This window comes from Oreochromis niloticus, linkage group LG3 (assembly GCF_001858045.2).
Source record: "Oreochromis niloticus isolate F11D_XX linkage group LG3, O_niloticus_UMD_NMBU, whole genome shotgun sequence".
NCBI lineage: Eukaryota > Metazoa > Chordata > Actinopteri > Cichliformes > Cichlidae > Oreochromis > Oreochromis niloticus.
In genome coordinates this window covers 3,912,905-3,930,933 of record NC_031967.2, presented here as the reverse complement: position 1 = coordinate 3,930,933, position 18,029 = coordinate 3,912,905, and the positions used below count along the sequence as shown (strand labels likewise).

Below are 18,029 nucleotides of genomic sequence, written 5' to 3'. Positions count from 1 at the left end.
AGCAGTCAAGACTATCTGCCATAACTGTACAGGTAAACAGTAGACCTTGTACAGACCTGTACAAACGGTCTACACATACATATGTGTGTGTAGAGTTGTACCGCAATGGAGTGTTTAACTCTCTGATAGTCATAGGTTTACTCAAGTAAAAGTGAGTCTTTTAGTGTTTTTCTTTGATTTCCAGGATTTAATGCATGTTAGGCCTTTAATTTTGGATAAATTTGAGCCTTTGAGCTAATTACAACAATGTGTCCTGTCCAAAGTGACCTCAGTATACACCCGCACACAGATGGAAAAGGGGCAGACTCTGTGCATTTGTGTTTGGGTTTAATCACTCAAACTGAAATCCACACTAATATCTACCCTTCCTCTCACTTGCTCTGTGACTGACTTAATAAAGGTCATATAATGCCTACTGGCATCACATAAACCACGACAGAAAACTTTTGGCTTTTGATTCAGGACAACAATCAAGCTCCAGCCCCACACAAATTTCACTGTCCCACTTTGTCTGCTTGAAATCATCTGCCTGCCATTCCTGTGAGCTGTATCTACAGCATCAGTTCAACATGACTGAACTTTCTGCTTTAGCAAAAAAGACTTCGTGTCACTGGGAAGCCACAGCCGTGGCAGTTAATGTCACTATAAAAAGCCTCCAGCAGTTCCAGACAGTCAAAGCTAACATCCTGCACTGCACCTCCCTCCCTTCCCACATCGGTCCAGATGGAGTTGCTCATTTTTGCCATTTCACAGCTGTCCCAGAGGAAATCTAGCACATACACACAGCAGCATTTAAACAGAGTTATTAAATTAGGAGAAACTGGAATGAAAGTGGGATATAAAAAATGAGACCCTATAGAAGACAAGGCAAGGTCTGGTTTGTGTCTGGTCCATCTACCAATTATTTCAATTTCTTTCCTTGTTGACTTGAATTATTAGCAGACACAAAAATAGGAGGCCTAGAGAGCAGAATATCTTCTCACAAAAATAAAAGGCATAGTAAGAAGAATATCTGTGCACTGGGTTTAAATCAGTTACACCCAAGAAAAGCATGTTAAAACTCTGTTTTAAAACTCACAGGTCCATTTGCTTGACCAATGAAAAGAGGATCACAAGCTTTCACAAGTCTCTTAGCTATATCTTAGGAATGGGAAAAGTGATAAAGTGATGAAGTCTAATCAAAAGCATGTTTTATTACCAGACATTTAATAATAATGACAGAAAAATATACCAAACCATGAATTCTCTGTGTTTTTAGTTTTCTTGATTTTAAATGCATTAAGATTACATTTAAAAACCACTTACATTATTATTGTCATCAAATCCTATGAAAATTAATCAGTGTGTTATTCCATTTGTAAATATCTTTTGTCTTGCCTTTCTTCTTGTGATTCTCAGCACCAAGAGCTTTGGCCCATCCTAATATTTGGAATTAACTCATGAATATGTTGTTCAGATTTTAAATTCATTTCCTTAAAAGAGTTGGGGTGAGTCGTTGAGTAGTGCATGATATGCTTTTGATTTTTATTTGGAGTAGCATAGCTGATTTCAAAATAATTTGACTTCTTTGTTAAAAAACATAAACTTATATATTGTAGGAAATATATGTAATGTAATGTTACATCAATTTGTTGTCCACATCATTAAATATTTTTCAGCTTGAATATTTCAGTCAAAATCTGATATGTGATTTGAGTTTTCCTCACAATTCTTGAGCTGTATATTTTCTTATGTAGAGTAGCTTCAAATTGGGTGTACAAACTGCAATGTTAATACATAACATTTCATGTTATATTCAGGCTTCATTTCTTTGCTTATATTGCAGTTTTACAGTTAGGAATGTTTATGAAATATGCAAGAAAAAATACACATATTACTAAATAATATCACAGAATTAAAAAGTTACGTTAAAGTTAAGGAGCTACTTTAAAGTTTGGTTAAAGTTTTCTCTATGTTCATGTACTGTATATTCACTACCATAATACCTGCATTCATTTTAAGCTCCCTGCTAAATCACATTTAGATCTTAATTTATGAAGCTCTTCACTTTTCTGTATTAATATTTTACTTATCTGAGTTGATTTGTTCTGTCATATTGTATTTATTTTCATAGAGCTACATTTTTAATATTTTTTGGTGGAAAATAGTAATCTCCCTACTTTTGGATACATATAATGTTTCACACTTACCTTAGCAGCAGAGTTTTGGTGAATTTTACGCAGTATATGACTCAGCACTTGACAATAATGCTCTATCATTTTATGTGGGTTTCAACCTTGTGTCTGAGGTACTATGCCTCCTGAATACATTTACTTTGCAGTAATACTATTTAGAAAGTTGATAGCGGAATATCTAGAAAAACCATCCCGTTATAGTACCACACTCAATTTCAGTGAGCTCTTTACACTTAGTCATGGCTGCAAGCTGATATGGCTACACTTTATGCACATATATACGAGTTTACTTTCAGAAACTTGTCATTAATTAGAAACTTCTCAGGAACTAAAATCCAATTTTATCTCCTTCTTATTAGTATAAAATCATATTCTCACTCCCCCTGTAAGTATGCAATCCATCAAACTGTAGCATACCTCTTTTTCTTCTTCTTACCCCAGGCAAACCAAACTGACTAATCAAAATTACATAAAACACTAACATATATGCATAGGTTATATATGGATATGTTGATACACAGAAAATGTAGTGAATGCACACATAACTGTACACACACACACACACACACACACACACAAATACAAACATGCAATCCAATTGTATTGCTTAGGATGAGAATAAGATTGAATTTTAGATGCTACATAGCAACTGTGGAGGTCAGGCCACCCTAGAGAGCAGCATGCCAAAAGAGGAGTGAGTGGGAGGGAGTAAGGGGGAAGGATCTCTATCTCATTGTATCTTAAATCAGATTAGTTCTTATTCACCCCTTTTGGCTGCAGCACAAGTCTACAGCTGCAGATTCCCAAATCCTTTCCCTTGTACCATGGCCCTCTACTCATCCTGCCTGTAAATACTAAAACCATTTGGCCCTTTGTTGGGAACTCAGTCTTCACTTCTTCATGTTTCCTTTCAAATCATTTAATGAATCTTATTTTCCTGTTTCTCCCTTACAAATAACCATTATGCTAATTACGATGTTTTATCATTTCTAGAGAACAAACAGGACACAGAGATGAAAACTACTGATTATTAATTTTTTCCTGCCATGGCAAATATATACACAACTTGCTAAAGCATCTGCTAAAGCATCCATCCTTATAATTGCATAATATAATTTTAATATTACAACAATAACTTACAATTTAGACCTACAAAAACCTTAATTATGCATGACATATTATAAATGCATCATGTTAACAGGCAACCAGTGATGTAGCATAAGAATGTATGAGTACTCATAATATACACAAACTTTTAACGAGCAACCAAAACCATATATAAAACAGTTCAATAGTTCCCCAGTCAGTTGTTTCAGCTCAACCGAGGGAACATCAAGGCATTCCTCGGCCAGCTGAGAGATATAATCTCTCCAGTGTGCCATGGGTCTACCGTGGGGACTCCTATGAGTAGGATACGCACAGAAAACCTAACCCAGAAGGCACACAAGAGGTATTCTAGTCAGATGCCCAAACCACCTCAGTTACCTACTTTTATATATGGAGGAAGAGTGTCTCTGAGTTCATCCTGAATGACTGAACTTTTCACTCTATCTCTAAGGGAAGGCTAGCCTTTGGAGAAAGCTCATTTTTGCTGTTTGTATCCAAAATGTAATTCTTTCTGTCATTGCTCAGACCTTGTGAGAATAGAGACAGTTAGGAAGGTAGATTAACTGAAGCTGTAAATCTACAGCTTTGTTTCTATACTCAGCTCTTATAATGCAGTCAGTACAGTGTCCACATCACTGCACAGGTGAATCTAATCCATCTGTTTCTTAAGGCATGCTCAATCATCCAGGTAAAGAAATCCAAAAAAGTTTGTTCTGTTCATCTGGACGTAGCAATTTTAGTTTTCCCACTAAAAAACCCTACATCCAGATTTACAGAATATACTTTTTCATTAATCTATCTGTCAATCACCTGCTCCTCTCTCCCCTGACTCGTGACCAAGAGACCAGGACAATTAAGTGTAGGTTGGCACCAACCAATGAAGCTGACCAGAATAATTTCAAGGCCAATCAAAAGTCTTGTTCCATAACCTTACTGAGCTCTTCCCACACCAGTTTTTGTTTCAGCTATTTCAAGAACTGCACTCCACTTGGCCTGCCAGTGCCTGCCAGCTCCCTCCAGAGTTCTACAGGCAATCTCAGCCCAATACAACTTCTTCTTCAGCTTGATGGCTCCCGTCACCTCCAGCAACCACTATCTGATTTGGGATGGGACCATGACAGGAGGGGGTGCAGAACATGCTGGAAGTGGGAACTGAATACCCTGCTTACCGGGATTCTTCCAGATGAAGCCAGAACACCCTCACTATATGTTTGGATGCACCAGACCTTTCCTGCATCTTCCTTCACCACATAATCCAACTCACCACTAGGTGATGATCAGTTCACAATAGAGCGCCTGTTTACACTTAGTGCCCAGAATATTGCCCACAAACCTGCTTTTACAAAATTGATTGTCGACCTGCAACCTAGACTGTCCTTTCGCCACTTATACTTATGAACACCCTTATGGTTAAAGTCGGTGTTTATTATGGACAAACTGTGGTTAGCACATCAGTCCAATAATAGAACACCACTTGGGTTTAGGTCCTTCCCAGTCACATCCCTTCAAGACACACTGTTATTACCCATTACCCGTCTCCAAGTCTCCAAGTAGGAGAATACTGTGAATGAAATTCTTTATGTAGTTGGAGTGAGATGTCCTGCTATGGATGTGACTACCCCTAATGACTGTGAAATGGTAAATGGACTTGTTGATTCTGTTCATCTGGGCATAGTGTTTTCAGTGGGAGAAACGCTTCGTCACTCATCCAACTAACTTCTTCAGTCTCAGCTGACTGCAGGTTTCCCCAACAGTACATTTTCACAATGCCTGAAACTAGCCCACTGAATGAACAATGGGCTGTGAGGTCAGTTCCTCGATCATTGATATGCAAATTATTATGACCATTGATCAACAACCACTCATCAAAGCCCATTGATCAATGATACTAACTGGAAAGTTGGAGGTAAAATGGTTCTTATATAGCACTTTTCTACTTTTCCACTTTTCTACTCTATCTGAGCACTCAACACGCTTTAAACAACTTGTACATTCACACCCATTTGCACAAGCACTTTTTTCTGTGCTGTTCGTAAGTGTTTTGTATTTAACATTCCGGTTAGTAGGTGACCTAGCTGCTCTACCACCTGAGCTATAGACCAAGCACACAGCTCATGGAAATGGCAGCTGTTTCCACCAATATGACCATGTGCCCTACAATGCCACAAAAACTCCTTAGTAATAATTCAGGGAACACAACAAAGAGCCCGTTCACTAACAGCAACCAAAATCACCATCATCCACCTGAGTTGTCAGATGTAATAGGATGTACATGTACCGCAAAACAGTGTGCATAATGGATGATTTCTGGAAAGGTCTCAGATGGACTCCAAGTCAGTGAAAGGGTCCACTTCATCATGGTAAATGGGTTGTAACCCAAGATCTGTCAACTTTAACCTAAGGACAGTGTAATGAAGCCAAAAGGGCCCGGCTAATGAGGACCAAAAGCTTTGTGCCAAAATCCTGCAGTTGAATATCTAGGAATATGGCAGGTGAAGAATTTGGATTACCTCGAAAAGATCCAAAGAGGCTATAAATCAGCTCAGCAAACTTAAGAGTATTGGACTCAATCCCTCGTTCTTGTCTACACTGTTTCAATTCAGTGTGATTGAATGGGCACAATGAGACTTTCATTACTTCGGAAACTATGTGAAGACTACATGATACTACATGATGATAACAGATCTTTGTGCAAGTGCCCATCATTCAAACATCATCTAAAGGCCTCTTAGGGAGAGAGAAAGGCAGTTTTCAACATTAGCAAAATACTGATGAAAATAGCTATGCCTGAAGGCATAAAGTCATTAACACTCGAATGCCATTTTAACAGGCTTGTGCTGAGGGTGATCCTCTTACCTTTTGGCAGCATCTAGGACTTCACCCAGTTCCTCATAGTCCATATGAAAGACACTGGAGAAAGTGTTCTGCAAAAAGAATGAAAGTTAGTTTACTTATCTGAGATGTCGTAAACATGACTAATTTGAATGGTGTAGCTTGGTGCGGTGTAGGGGATAACAAGAGGCAGAAATTGCTATTGGAAGCAAGATTATAAAAACATTCTGAATTTTGTGTGGTTTAATATGAAAATAAAAATTTCTGTAAATTGCTGCAGGTCTACTCTGTGTGTTTTCTGGCTATATTGATTTCCTCTTGCCCTTCAGTTAAGCTATTAAAGCAAAACCCAACATCCAGATGCCTTAAGTTAAACAGAAGTACTGTGCACAGTGCCTAAAACAGATTTCCTAGCATGAAAAAAGCGATGTTGATCTATTACCTATGAAGCCTTGCCAGAATGAGAGTTTATTTTGACATTCCAGTCCTCTTTTCTCCTTTCCCCCCTTATAGGGACTTGTTTCTCTCAATCTGAACTCCCAACCCTTCACAAAGGATACTTTTTTTTCTATTTTAAAAAGGTTGGGACAGGATGTTAAAGACGAATGATCTTTCTTCATTTGGAAAGAATTGCCCCCATTATTGTACATACTTACACATACTTGTGCTCTTGGGTAACTGATCTTTTTAGGTGAGTGTAATAAAGCTGTTTTAAACAGAAATAGGACCAAGCGATGTTATGACATTTATTGGGATCTTTGGCAAGTGGGATAGTTTATAACAGGATGACACATGATAATGGAATGTTTTCCTGCATGTGGGAACACTGGAATAAATTAGGTTTGTCTTATATTCATTGGAAGCATCATCATGTGAAGGAAAGACAAAGAAACAGTTAACTACAGAAGATTGTAGATGCAACAGATTAAACACACAAGCCATTAAAGCAATCATAGTGGTGGTTTATGTTGATATAAAAAGCCCTATTTTGTTGTTCTGGCAGGAAGAAAATAAGACAGTCGGAAATGGGAAAATCAGAAAATGATAAAAAGAAAGTATAAAACAGTGGTTGGTTTGTACACACACAAATACACTCATGCTAATGGCGTAATATGTCCTTAGGAAACAATTCCAGATTTATTTCTGCTGGGGAGAGCTGAACAATACAGAAGAACAACACAGTTACGGTGGTGTGCCAAATGTCTATTACATTTCATTACATTCACGCACCGAGCCAAACATCCACATCCACATGTGCACACTATAAATATCGATTGTGCACATATTTACATGCAAAATGTTAAACACCATAAAAGTGCATGCATTCGAGTGCCCATATATTAGATATGGGCACTCACATACAAACAGACTCTCTCTCTCTCTCTCTCTCACACACACACACACACACACACACACATACACAAAAATATATAGCACTGTGTCCAAAGAGATACCATGTACTGCAGTAAAATGAAGTGAGCTAATGCAGGCTCACATCTTAAAAAGTTCCATGTTATTGTTGGTACAGTCAGTGTTTAAGAACAGCACTTTCATTTAGTAGACTTCCTACAGGAAAGCTCCTTTCCTAGACAAAATGTTATGTTAAAATCCAAAGACTTGTGTGTCCTGCTTGAAAAAGTACAGATATCTAACACTGACACCTGTATACAGAGGGCCTGTCTTGTAGATAAGGTAAGAAGAAGTCTCTTCTCAGAGTAAATGTTTAGTAAGAAAGGAAAGCGGTAAGAGAGAAAGGAGGATTGGTATAAAAGAAAGGGAGACAGCTCGTCTGACAACTTGTGAGGTCAGGAGAGGGACAATCTATACGTAAACTTAAGCACTTGTTTTTAAAAGGAGTCACTTCACCCCAAAACATAGAGAGCACCTGAGAGAAATGGGGGTGAAGTGGTTTTGACATGTTAATCACTTGGAGATACTATTTAACCCTTGAAATTCAGTCAATCATTGTAAGGTTATAAGGCCATTTCCAAATCTGAAGTCCATCATTTTACACTGTGAAAGATTATTCACAGATAGTTGCCAGTCTTTCAAGGCATCAACATCCAAGCAAAGTCACCCCAAAGTCAGTTGATGCAATGCTCAGAGAAACTGCAAAGAACCCCCAAAAGCTGCACCTCAGACTTTACAGACCTCAGTTAAAATGTTACAATTTGTGACAGTAGAATTAGAAAAAGACTGAACATTAACGGCTTGTTTGTAAGGGTTGCAAGGAGAAACCCTCTGCTTTTCAACCTTCAACCTGACTGTGGTCTCACTGTGGTGAGACCCAAATGACCGCAAACTTCAATGAACTGAAGCAATGTTATAGAGAAGATTTGGCCAAAATCCCTCCACACTGATGTGAAAGTTATACAGAGAATTATTACTTCAAGTTAGTTCAGATTACTGCTGCTAAAAATAGTTCTACAAGCCAGTGAATTTTAGGTTAGCTTTTCACTGCTTTTGTAGCAGAAATCCAGAACCTGGTAAGGAAAAGATTATATTTTTATTATGTTCTGGTATGCAAAGCCTTTAAGTTCCAAGAGGACATACTGTATGAGGCCTCAAACAGCATGAGGGTTTGGGACCTATTGGGTAATCTCTCCCTCTGTGCAAAGTAATTTTATTATACTCCTCATAGTAAAATCCAAGATAGACATAGCTTTACACTATTTTCCATACAATGGTTATTCTGGAATCGTTATGACAGCTGCTTTCTTTGTCTGGATAACATTCAGAACAAGCAATCATCTTAATTGGGCTAACTGGGTTACAATAAATACCAGACAAAGTTAAGCACCAGTGCTTTGTAACCTAATACAAACCATTTCAACATTCCGAAGGCAATTAAATCAGGCCTAAACACAAACATTAAACAGTGAACCGACTGTGCAGTTGATGCTTTACAAAACCGATATGTAAAAAAACTCAACAGTCAGTACAGCTATCCACTAGCCAGATGGAATGAAATATAAAATTGATCTGTTGATGTTGGGACTGGCAATGAGATTGGAATTGCACTGCTTAGCCAAGTGCAGTGATGTAGGTAAGTGAAGATAAATTAATGCTGAATTCTATTTCCTGAAAAATATCTCTAATGAGAAATATAAGACATTGTACATGCTTGGATCTTTCCTGAAAAATAAACCCAACCCAACTGTCCACCCAACATAGTCACATTAGTTTATCAGTGGGTATTACTGTGCTGTAAAGCTGACATTTCTAACAATAACATACATTTCACGAACAGTGTTTATACTAACCTGACAGTAAGAACACCAGACCAGTCAAAATAATTTGTTGGATCGCTCATATTTGTGGGTTGTAAACATATTGAAGTGTTAGTCACATTATCTTTAAGAATAACTTGTTGTCAAGTTAAAGAATATAAACTCCAAGTATGTGTGACTGATACATTTTAATAGGCAAATATACACACCACGTCTAAAGTAAGCACCACAAAGGCTCTAAAGAGGTTTTTAATTAGAGCCATTCAAGGTATACCAAATCATACTGACAGCATGACATTTCTGGTGCTCCGTCATCCACTTCACTATATATAATAGTATATACATATCACAGATATCAACATGATAATATATTCTGACATTATGGTGACAGGTCATAAGAAGAGCACATGAGAGTATCCATCATGTTGTGGCTGTTTAAAGGTTGCATTGGTACTGCCTTGACTTGAGTGTTTTACAGCATTTATGGTTTCAGCTTTATCTAGATTTAGCCATGCACATAATGTTTATGCATTAGTACATACTGTTAAAGAGCTGTTTTATTACTAAATATGGGTTCTTTTTACACATAAATAAAAAAATATTACAATTAATTAAAAATTAAATAAAATAACTAGATATTGTAATAGTTAGAATGTTGTGCCTATGTGATTTATATTATTTTTTTAGCCTGTAGCTGCTAATATGTATTTTCATAGAATTAACATATCATAGATTACTACCAGATATATTTAATGATGGAAAAGCTATTCTGATGAGCCTTACGTTTGCTGGACAACACTAAGCCCCAAAAGATCCCTTTTTCAACAACAGAATTAGATCTTTTTATTTTCTCCTCTCTAAATCACCCTGAATCACAGCTTTCCTACCAAAGAATTCCTCCTCATGGTCCTTGTGGTAACGTCTCTTTCTGTCATCATTTTTGTTGCTGTCTACTGACTCACTGCATCAACCTACAGTGACACTAGGGAAAACAGTGGTTGGAACATGTGCAGCATGACCAAAATTATTGCAACCACATGCAATGAACTTGCTTCCTTATTTCAAAGGAAACAAAGGTTTGCTTTGAAGACAGAGAACCAGGTCTCTCAGCACTTCCAGTCAGTTGCTGTCTTCATAGCAACTTTGATGGATCAAGATGGTAGCAAGGAGGAGTCAGTCTGGAATCAATTTCTGATTCAGTACTGTCAAGTAAGCAATTATATGGTGATGAACTGTGATTGCAAATCTGATGCTGTCTTCCGGAGGAAGAAATTAGTGGCACAGTCTACAGTCTGGACATGGACATTTTATTGCACTCAAAGATAAGAGTGCAATGATAAAGGCAGAAAACACCTGCATTATGCTGCTAACACAACCTCGGCTCTTTGCAAGCACCTGCACACACCTCATGCTAACGCTAAGCTAGCAAAGAACCCAGAGTGATAAAGCTGAGTGAATGCCAACCACAACCCAGCAGCCAGACCTGGAGTTTCAACAGGTAACAAAAAATAGTCATTAGCAGTCAGGCTGAAGCCTCCATTTCTACCTGTTTTTGTTTGTAACGTAGAATCATTTTGTCGATCACTTTAAGTCTCTTTGTGCTGGTTTTTATTTTTGACCTCCTATGAGCAAGCACTTTGGCGACAGTGGAAAAACTCCCTTTTAACAGGAAGAACCCTCCAGCAGAACCAGGCTCAGGGAGGGGCGGTCATCTGCTGCGACTGGTTGGAGTAAGAGAAGGAAGACAGGAAAAACGACATGCTGTGTAAGAGAGCCAGAGATGAGTAAGAACTATAATTGTGCTTTATGTTTTATTACTGCTGTCAATCAAGCTGCTGCTAAGCTGCCATCTCTGTTTCCAGACTTGCCAATTAGTTGTTTTTGTAAATAAATCTCTTTTTGGGGCGATCGTGGCTCAAGAGTTGGGTGTTCGCCTTGTAATCGGAAGGTTGCCGGTTCGAGCCACGGCTTGGACAGTCTCGGTCGTTGTGTCCTTGGGCAAGACACTTCACCTGTTGCCTACTGGTGGTGGTCAGAGGGCCCGGTGGCACCAGTGTCTGGCAACCTCGCCTCTGTCAGTGTGCCCCAGGGCAGCTGTGGCTACAATGTAGCTTGCCATCACCAGTGTGTGAATGGGTGGATGACTGGTTGTGTAAAGCGCTTTGGGGTCCTTAGGGACTAGTAAAGCAAATACAAATACAGGCCATTTACCATTTTGGGAATGGTCATTCTTATCTGTGTGTTTATATATGTACAAAACTGAAAACAGTACTACCTACACTCTCAAAATACAGAACTGAATTAGGAGAAAACACTTTTAAATACGCTACCTCTTTTTCCTGGAATAACAAACAAAAGGATCTGAAATTTTCAAACGCAACAGTTCTCTTGGTCAGTGTGACTTCTTTTAATGTTGCTCTTGTAATGATCTGACTTCCAGTTTTGTAAAAACAGAGCACTGAAAACCTGTATGATTAACCAGGACCAATGGATGTCACTGGCCGCCAGACCCTAATCTTTGGACCTTTGTGTGAATCTGCTGATAGTAAAACAAAAATTTCAGAATTTGTGTGCACCCACACATTCTGATTTGAGGTCCTTGTACCTTTTGAGATGCAGAAATTCTGGAACCATGTGTACCACTCTCTGTTTGTCACAGTTAATTTGCAGTGATTCCTCTCTGTGCTTGCTTTCCGTGTCCGTGAGTATAAAGTCAACATTAGTGTCAGTGTTTTTTGAGCACTAAATGCCTCGAAGGAGGACAAGCCAAAACAAATGTTATTGCCCAATGAGGACTCTCACACTATGATGTCAGTGTAAGGTGACAGCATAGTGTGTACACAGTCTGTACACAGTACAGACTGCTTTTAAGTTCAGCTGTTTATTAAATACACAGTAGTATGATTGTTCCCGGGCTAGTCAAGCGATTTACTGCAAGACATAGAAAAGCTAAGAAACAATTCAAAATCTGGTAAAATACATCTAATCAATCAAATTAAGCCAAAATAATCTAATCTAATCCAGAACAACAGACAGCTATTCCAACTCCAACTAAATCCACAGTATTGAAGTTCTTCTGTCCTCCTGGGCAGCCCAGTTGGGCTCTGAGTTTTGGTGTGTGTGGTGATTTTTGCTCGTCCTTGCTCTCTCTCTGTCTCGCACTCCGTCACTCTCACTTTGGTTCTTTAATTGTCTCCGGAGGTTCTGCCTTGCTGTGTCCTGTCTCCACCTTTATTGAACACACCTGGCAGCAGGCCTCTGGTCTCAGGTCACTCGCCTTTCTCCAAGCATTTTAAAGGCTGTGGAAATTCTCCAGTTGATGCCAGTTTGTCGCGTTATCACCTGCAATGTATTGACAGGCCACCATTTGACCATCATGAATATTCCTCATTTACCTGTTTAACATCTACCAAAGCCCTGTTTCAGTGGGAGCTGACAGCCCGATGTATGTTTAACTTCCCGAAGGAGAAGTTCTCCTTCGCCCTGGTCCTCATAGAACCCAACATCCAGGACAAGTTCATCGTGGCAGGGGAACCTCAAAATCAGGTGTAGGAGCTGTTCTTTCTCAACATCATCATAACAAAATACATCCCTGGACCTGCTTTTCCTTTTGTTTGACTTCCAAGATTGTGAGCTGTTGACTGTAGTAAGTTGGCATTAGAGGAGTCAAGGCACTGGCTTGAGGGTACAGAACAACTATTCAATCTCTGGACCAATCACAAGAACCTAGCATACATCCAAGCAGTCAAGCGTCTCAATTCTTGTGAGGCCAGGTGGACATTGCTCTTTACCCATTTAAATTTCAAAATAAATAACCACCAATGTTCACAAAATGTAAAGCCAGATGCTCAATATTCCCCCAAGGACGGATCTTCCAAGCCAGAAACTATCCTTCCACCAACATCTTTGGTGGGAACTCTTACTTAGGAAATTGATTCCAAATAAATATTCCTGTGACTAAAGCTTTTGTGACTTCTTGTATAGACTTTCTCACTGTGGCTGCCCAGTCACTGAAACCCCTGTAGTTTAATACTGTGTGTTTTGCTCAGCTGCCAGCCTGCCTGCTTCCTCATGCTCATTGCCCCAACTTTTCTTGTGTTATCTTTGGATTATCTTCCAGCCCTAGGGTCTCATTCTCTGCTGCGCATTGGCAGGGACGATGGTGGCAATGTGATTACCACATATATACTGATATATACTGATATAACTATTAAAACCTTTAATTCTACATTAAAAATACAGACATAAAGATGAATGTCATGCATTAAAGGCGATTTTCTACTCATCAGAACCCTATGTGCCATCTTAGTTAAGTAGCATAGTCATGTAATATTAACTCTGTTTTAAAAAAATAACTATTACTCATAAAAGCATAGCTACAAATTAACGAGTTACACTGATGTAGTGATTTTTGATATTACAGTATAGGTCACCGCTTGCATACGTACTGTGACATCAATGCACCTCGATAGAGTTGCACTCGAGGTGCATTCAGCTTGCTCCCCACTTCCTAAAAATAGGTATCATTGCTCAGGAAAACAAATTACCACTTGACTACTGGACAGAAATAAAAGAAGTTGAAAAAAGAAACAAACTAACAAAAAAACTATCAAAATTTCTTATCTTCTGTTACATCCTGTGAGGCTGTGGGAGTGTGTGGGTGGGGTGTTTGCCCGCTCTCTCCGCCTCCTCCTCTCTTGCCACTCCTACCCCCTCTGTCTCTCTCATGCTCCTCTCTCCCCAGGACACAGCTGCTCTTGATTAGCCTCGTTTGCCACCTGAATCAGCAATCACCTCTGAGGTTATATAAGCTGGGGATAAGCTGTGAGCAAGTGTGGTTTTTCCCCTCTGTGGCTCTATGCATTTTTCTGCTAGGTTTTGGACAGACAGCCTCCTTTGACTAGTGAGTAAACGGGCTTGTGGGCCCTGGAAGTGTCTCCCCGTGGTGAGAAGTGCCTCCCTTATTTGTTTGATAGCTTTCTCTTTTGTTGCTGCGAGTGTTTCCTTTGTTTCGTTGGCATTATTGGTAAAATGGCGTTGCCGGCTCTTTAAGTTAACGTCATTTGTAATAAAACTATATTATTTGTAATAAAACTATATTATTATAGAACAACTCTGTCTGTTTTCCTTTTCATTCTGTTTCCAGACCCATTTGTTACTGGTCCCCTCACTCGCATGCCTAGACCCCTTCGGGGGGGACATAACATCTTCTCCAATGTTTGCACCACTATTATTAAAAAATGAATTTTAAAAAATTATTCCACTGCCTATTTTTTCTTGCTTAAGAGTATTTTACATGTTTTGCCTTACTAAAAACTGAATGGTCTTGTTCAAGACAGAGGAATAGGAAAACTAACAAACCACTGTTTAGTGCAGTGTTTCATTCAGCAGTGGAATCTTACCCTGGAGCACCTGGTTTGTAAAAGTTTCTTCCATCTCCCAAAATATCTCTTGTTCAAAGGTTGATCTAACACATTCCCCACTGTACTAATGTTAACATAAAGCACCTTACATAAGGCCTATATAAGCTACCTGAAGTGTCTGTCAGTAGTGTTAGCTTCGAAAATTTCTGACCATACAAGGAGCTCCATGATAGTTAAAAAAAAGGTGATAAAAATAGCATGTAGGGTGTAACATGATGCTTTGGAAGCAATATCACACCTCTAATCTTCTCAATGAATTACTGCTCTTGGATAGGTCAAGCAAAAGGGCAGAGGTCCTGTTCAAATAGACACATGAAAACATACATAAACAAGAAGCACTCAGTGAGTGCAAACCTCCACCAAGGCTGCTCACAGAAGCTTTTACTTTTAACAAAATAGTATTGTATTCTGTATGTAATGATTTTGTTTTCTTTCTTTATATGTATCTTTAAAAGTTTGTAGTGCAGTAAAAAAGCACATTTTGGGGTCAACTTCAAAGAAAGGCAGATGTCAGATATTTGGTCAAAGGTGAAATGATACTTATAATGTGATATTTAAAGTCCCCATATATCTGTATCATTTCTTAAATGTTGCCAATACAAACAAAGGCATTTTAAGCACAGTTCTAAATATAATATATTTTATGAATAAGTTTTACCTTATTTGACCTTGAAGGAGGGGTCAGAGGCCAAATGTGACATGATATTTGAAATCTTTAATTATTTATTTATATCTTTACGGTACTTCCTATATGTTGACAATACACACCACAGTTGTAAGAATCATAGTTTGTAAGTTATAGGGCTCTTTGTTAATTTTTGACCAATAAAAGATTTAATTGACCTTAAAGACCTTCGTGGATGTAAGGCAAATTTTAATGAATTGTTATAATGAACACACTGTAGAACCACTGTTTTACCCGACTCATCCAAAACTTTTAGAGCAATTCTGTTTACAGACAGAACAATAATTTGCATGCACACATTACTCAAAACATGTTGGTGGAGGTAACAACAAAATAACCACAAGGATGGCCACAAAGATAATGACTAGAGCCTAAAAGTACATATAAAATAAATATTAAAAGTGCTAAACAAGACTAGACTAAACATTTTACTACCAAGAACGAGCATTTTCTTTGAGGTTCACAGTGAAAATTTGTGACATGGATAGATACAGCATGTTAAGGTTGCTAACTTTAACCCTTTTTTTATTTGTGTAAACCAGCCAAGTAAATACTCAAAAAGTAAATATGCAATGGTGCGCTTAAAGGTGTGCCAATAATCCCCTTAGAAACAGTCTCAAAGCTTGACTTAGCAACCCTTCAGCTAATCAAGCATTCGTGACACCAGGTGTAGAGCAGGGCGATATGACCAAAAATATTTATCACGATATACATTTGAAAATTTGCGATAACGATATAACTGACGATATAATTGACACTAGACAAAATACTTTACAACTCCACAACTTTATTAGTGCAAAAAACCCCATCAATGTATTTTCACTTAAACAAGCAGCTGTTTTTTATGTGCATTAAAGTTATATAAAAATGTAACAGTGCAAATTCCTTGCCGACAGTTTAACCAAAAGGCATTTCCAGTGGAAATTGGCCAACATATCCTCAGCATAACCATGTATAATATCCACAAAACTTAAAAAGAGGTTATACACACACAATACGGTAATATTATGTTGAAGCACAGTACGTATCACTCCGCGAGGCTCCTGCCTACGATAGCCGTAATGCTCCGACAATCCATCAAGCAGTGCGGGTTCGTAGCTTAGCAAAGTCGTACTAAAACATTTGACAGATTTTCGAGCGCCGTGTACCACATAAAATCGTTTCGAGGTCAGTAAACACAACCAGAATTCATACATAAGGCACACGGGATTATAAGGGGCACTGTCGATTTTCAGAAAAATCAAAGGATTGATTTTAAGTGTGCCGTATTTTCCAAACAACACGGTGATAACGACGGCCCGCTAGCATGCTCTACCAAATATAGTGCTTTGTTGTGTATCTGACGGACGAAAGCTAAACCAATTCCACACCACTGAAGTTGCAGCATTTTTACAAACCAATTCTGGTTCATCCGTTTCATTTAACGATCCACTTTCGCTCTTCTCATTCTGCATCGCCGCCATGTGCGTATGTAAACATAGGCACTGCGCATGTGCGTTTTACCCATATTCTATCGCGATACTTCATTTTCCTATCATTGCCCAAAATCACACCGGTATTACCGTGAACGGTATGATATAGCCCAGCCCTAACCAGGTGGATATCTTTTGTCGAAGAAAAGATAAGGGAATAAGGTGAAAAAAAAAACAATCACCACACTACAAAGTAGTGCACAGACGAAATCCTGAAGAAAGGCACCAATCTGTCTGAAGATTACACAAAAAATGTAAAGTAACTAATAATACCAGGTCATGGAAGGTAATAAGAAATATTTTTAACACCAGAATGATCACAAGAAGCCAAAAAAAGACAATGGAGAATGCAATGCAACAGATTTCCATTTGAAAGCTTGAAACTGTGAGTCTTTAAAACAAAGAAACCAAAATGGCCATTTTGAAATCTAACTATTTTGCAATAGCTATTTAGTACCAGATATATATATATATATATATTATATAAAAAGATATAAAAAAATATAAAATATGATTTCTCCTTAAAATCTAATCTCACATGCTGCTTGCTGGAATTAACAATTAAAATAGAATCACACTTTGCTGTTGTAAATCCTTGTTTTATAACCTTAACTTGTTATGTCATCTACAGTTAGAGACAAAGCAGAACTAAAAATGTCCCATTATTTTAAGGAATATAGCAAACAACAAGGCTAAGTTTACAATGTTTTTGTATTTGATAGTAAAGCTTATTATTTATTTAATATCTCACTATTCACTAACTGTATTGTTCCTCCAAATCGCTTCACTTCACTTTCCTGTTTGATACATTTGTCATTTTTTAATTTTGACTTTATTCTCTGGAGGCTGTGTACTGTAGTTTAATGTTTGCACAAAGTGTCACTAAGAAATGTTCACTTTGTCTTTCTTTGTGCCACTGAATTATTCATTAAACTTTTCCTGCCTTATCAGATTGTATTTTCTCTCTGACAGTTAATATGGGACATGTACTAAATTGTTTTCTAATTACCACGAAACACACTTTTTATTGCAAGTTTATATCATAAGAAGGCATTCTGCAGTACATCAACATGCAAATGTTAGTATTTGGCTCTAGGATGACAATA

At 38.1% G+C, this 18,029-nt stretch overlaps 1 protein-coding gene across 7 annotated transcripts in view; it reads right to left on the bottom strand.

Annotated features, from left to right (window-relative positions):
• Nucleotides 1-18,029, bottom strand: part of pde5ab (phosphodiesterase 5A, cGMP-specific, b) — a 110,356-nt gene that overhangs the window by 36,630 nt on the left and 55,697 nt on the right. For all 7 annotated transcript variants that reach the window (XM_025899334.1, XM_005464017.4, XM_025899337.1 and 4 more), the window contains one exon: nucleotides 6,138-6,205. In XM_025899334.1, coding sequence (XP_025755119.1) covers nucleotides 6,138-6,205 — 68 coding nt within the window. The remainder of the gene's footprint in view (nucleotides 1-6,137; nucleotides 6,206-18,029) is intronic.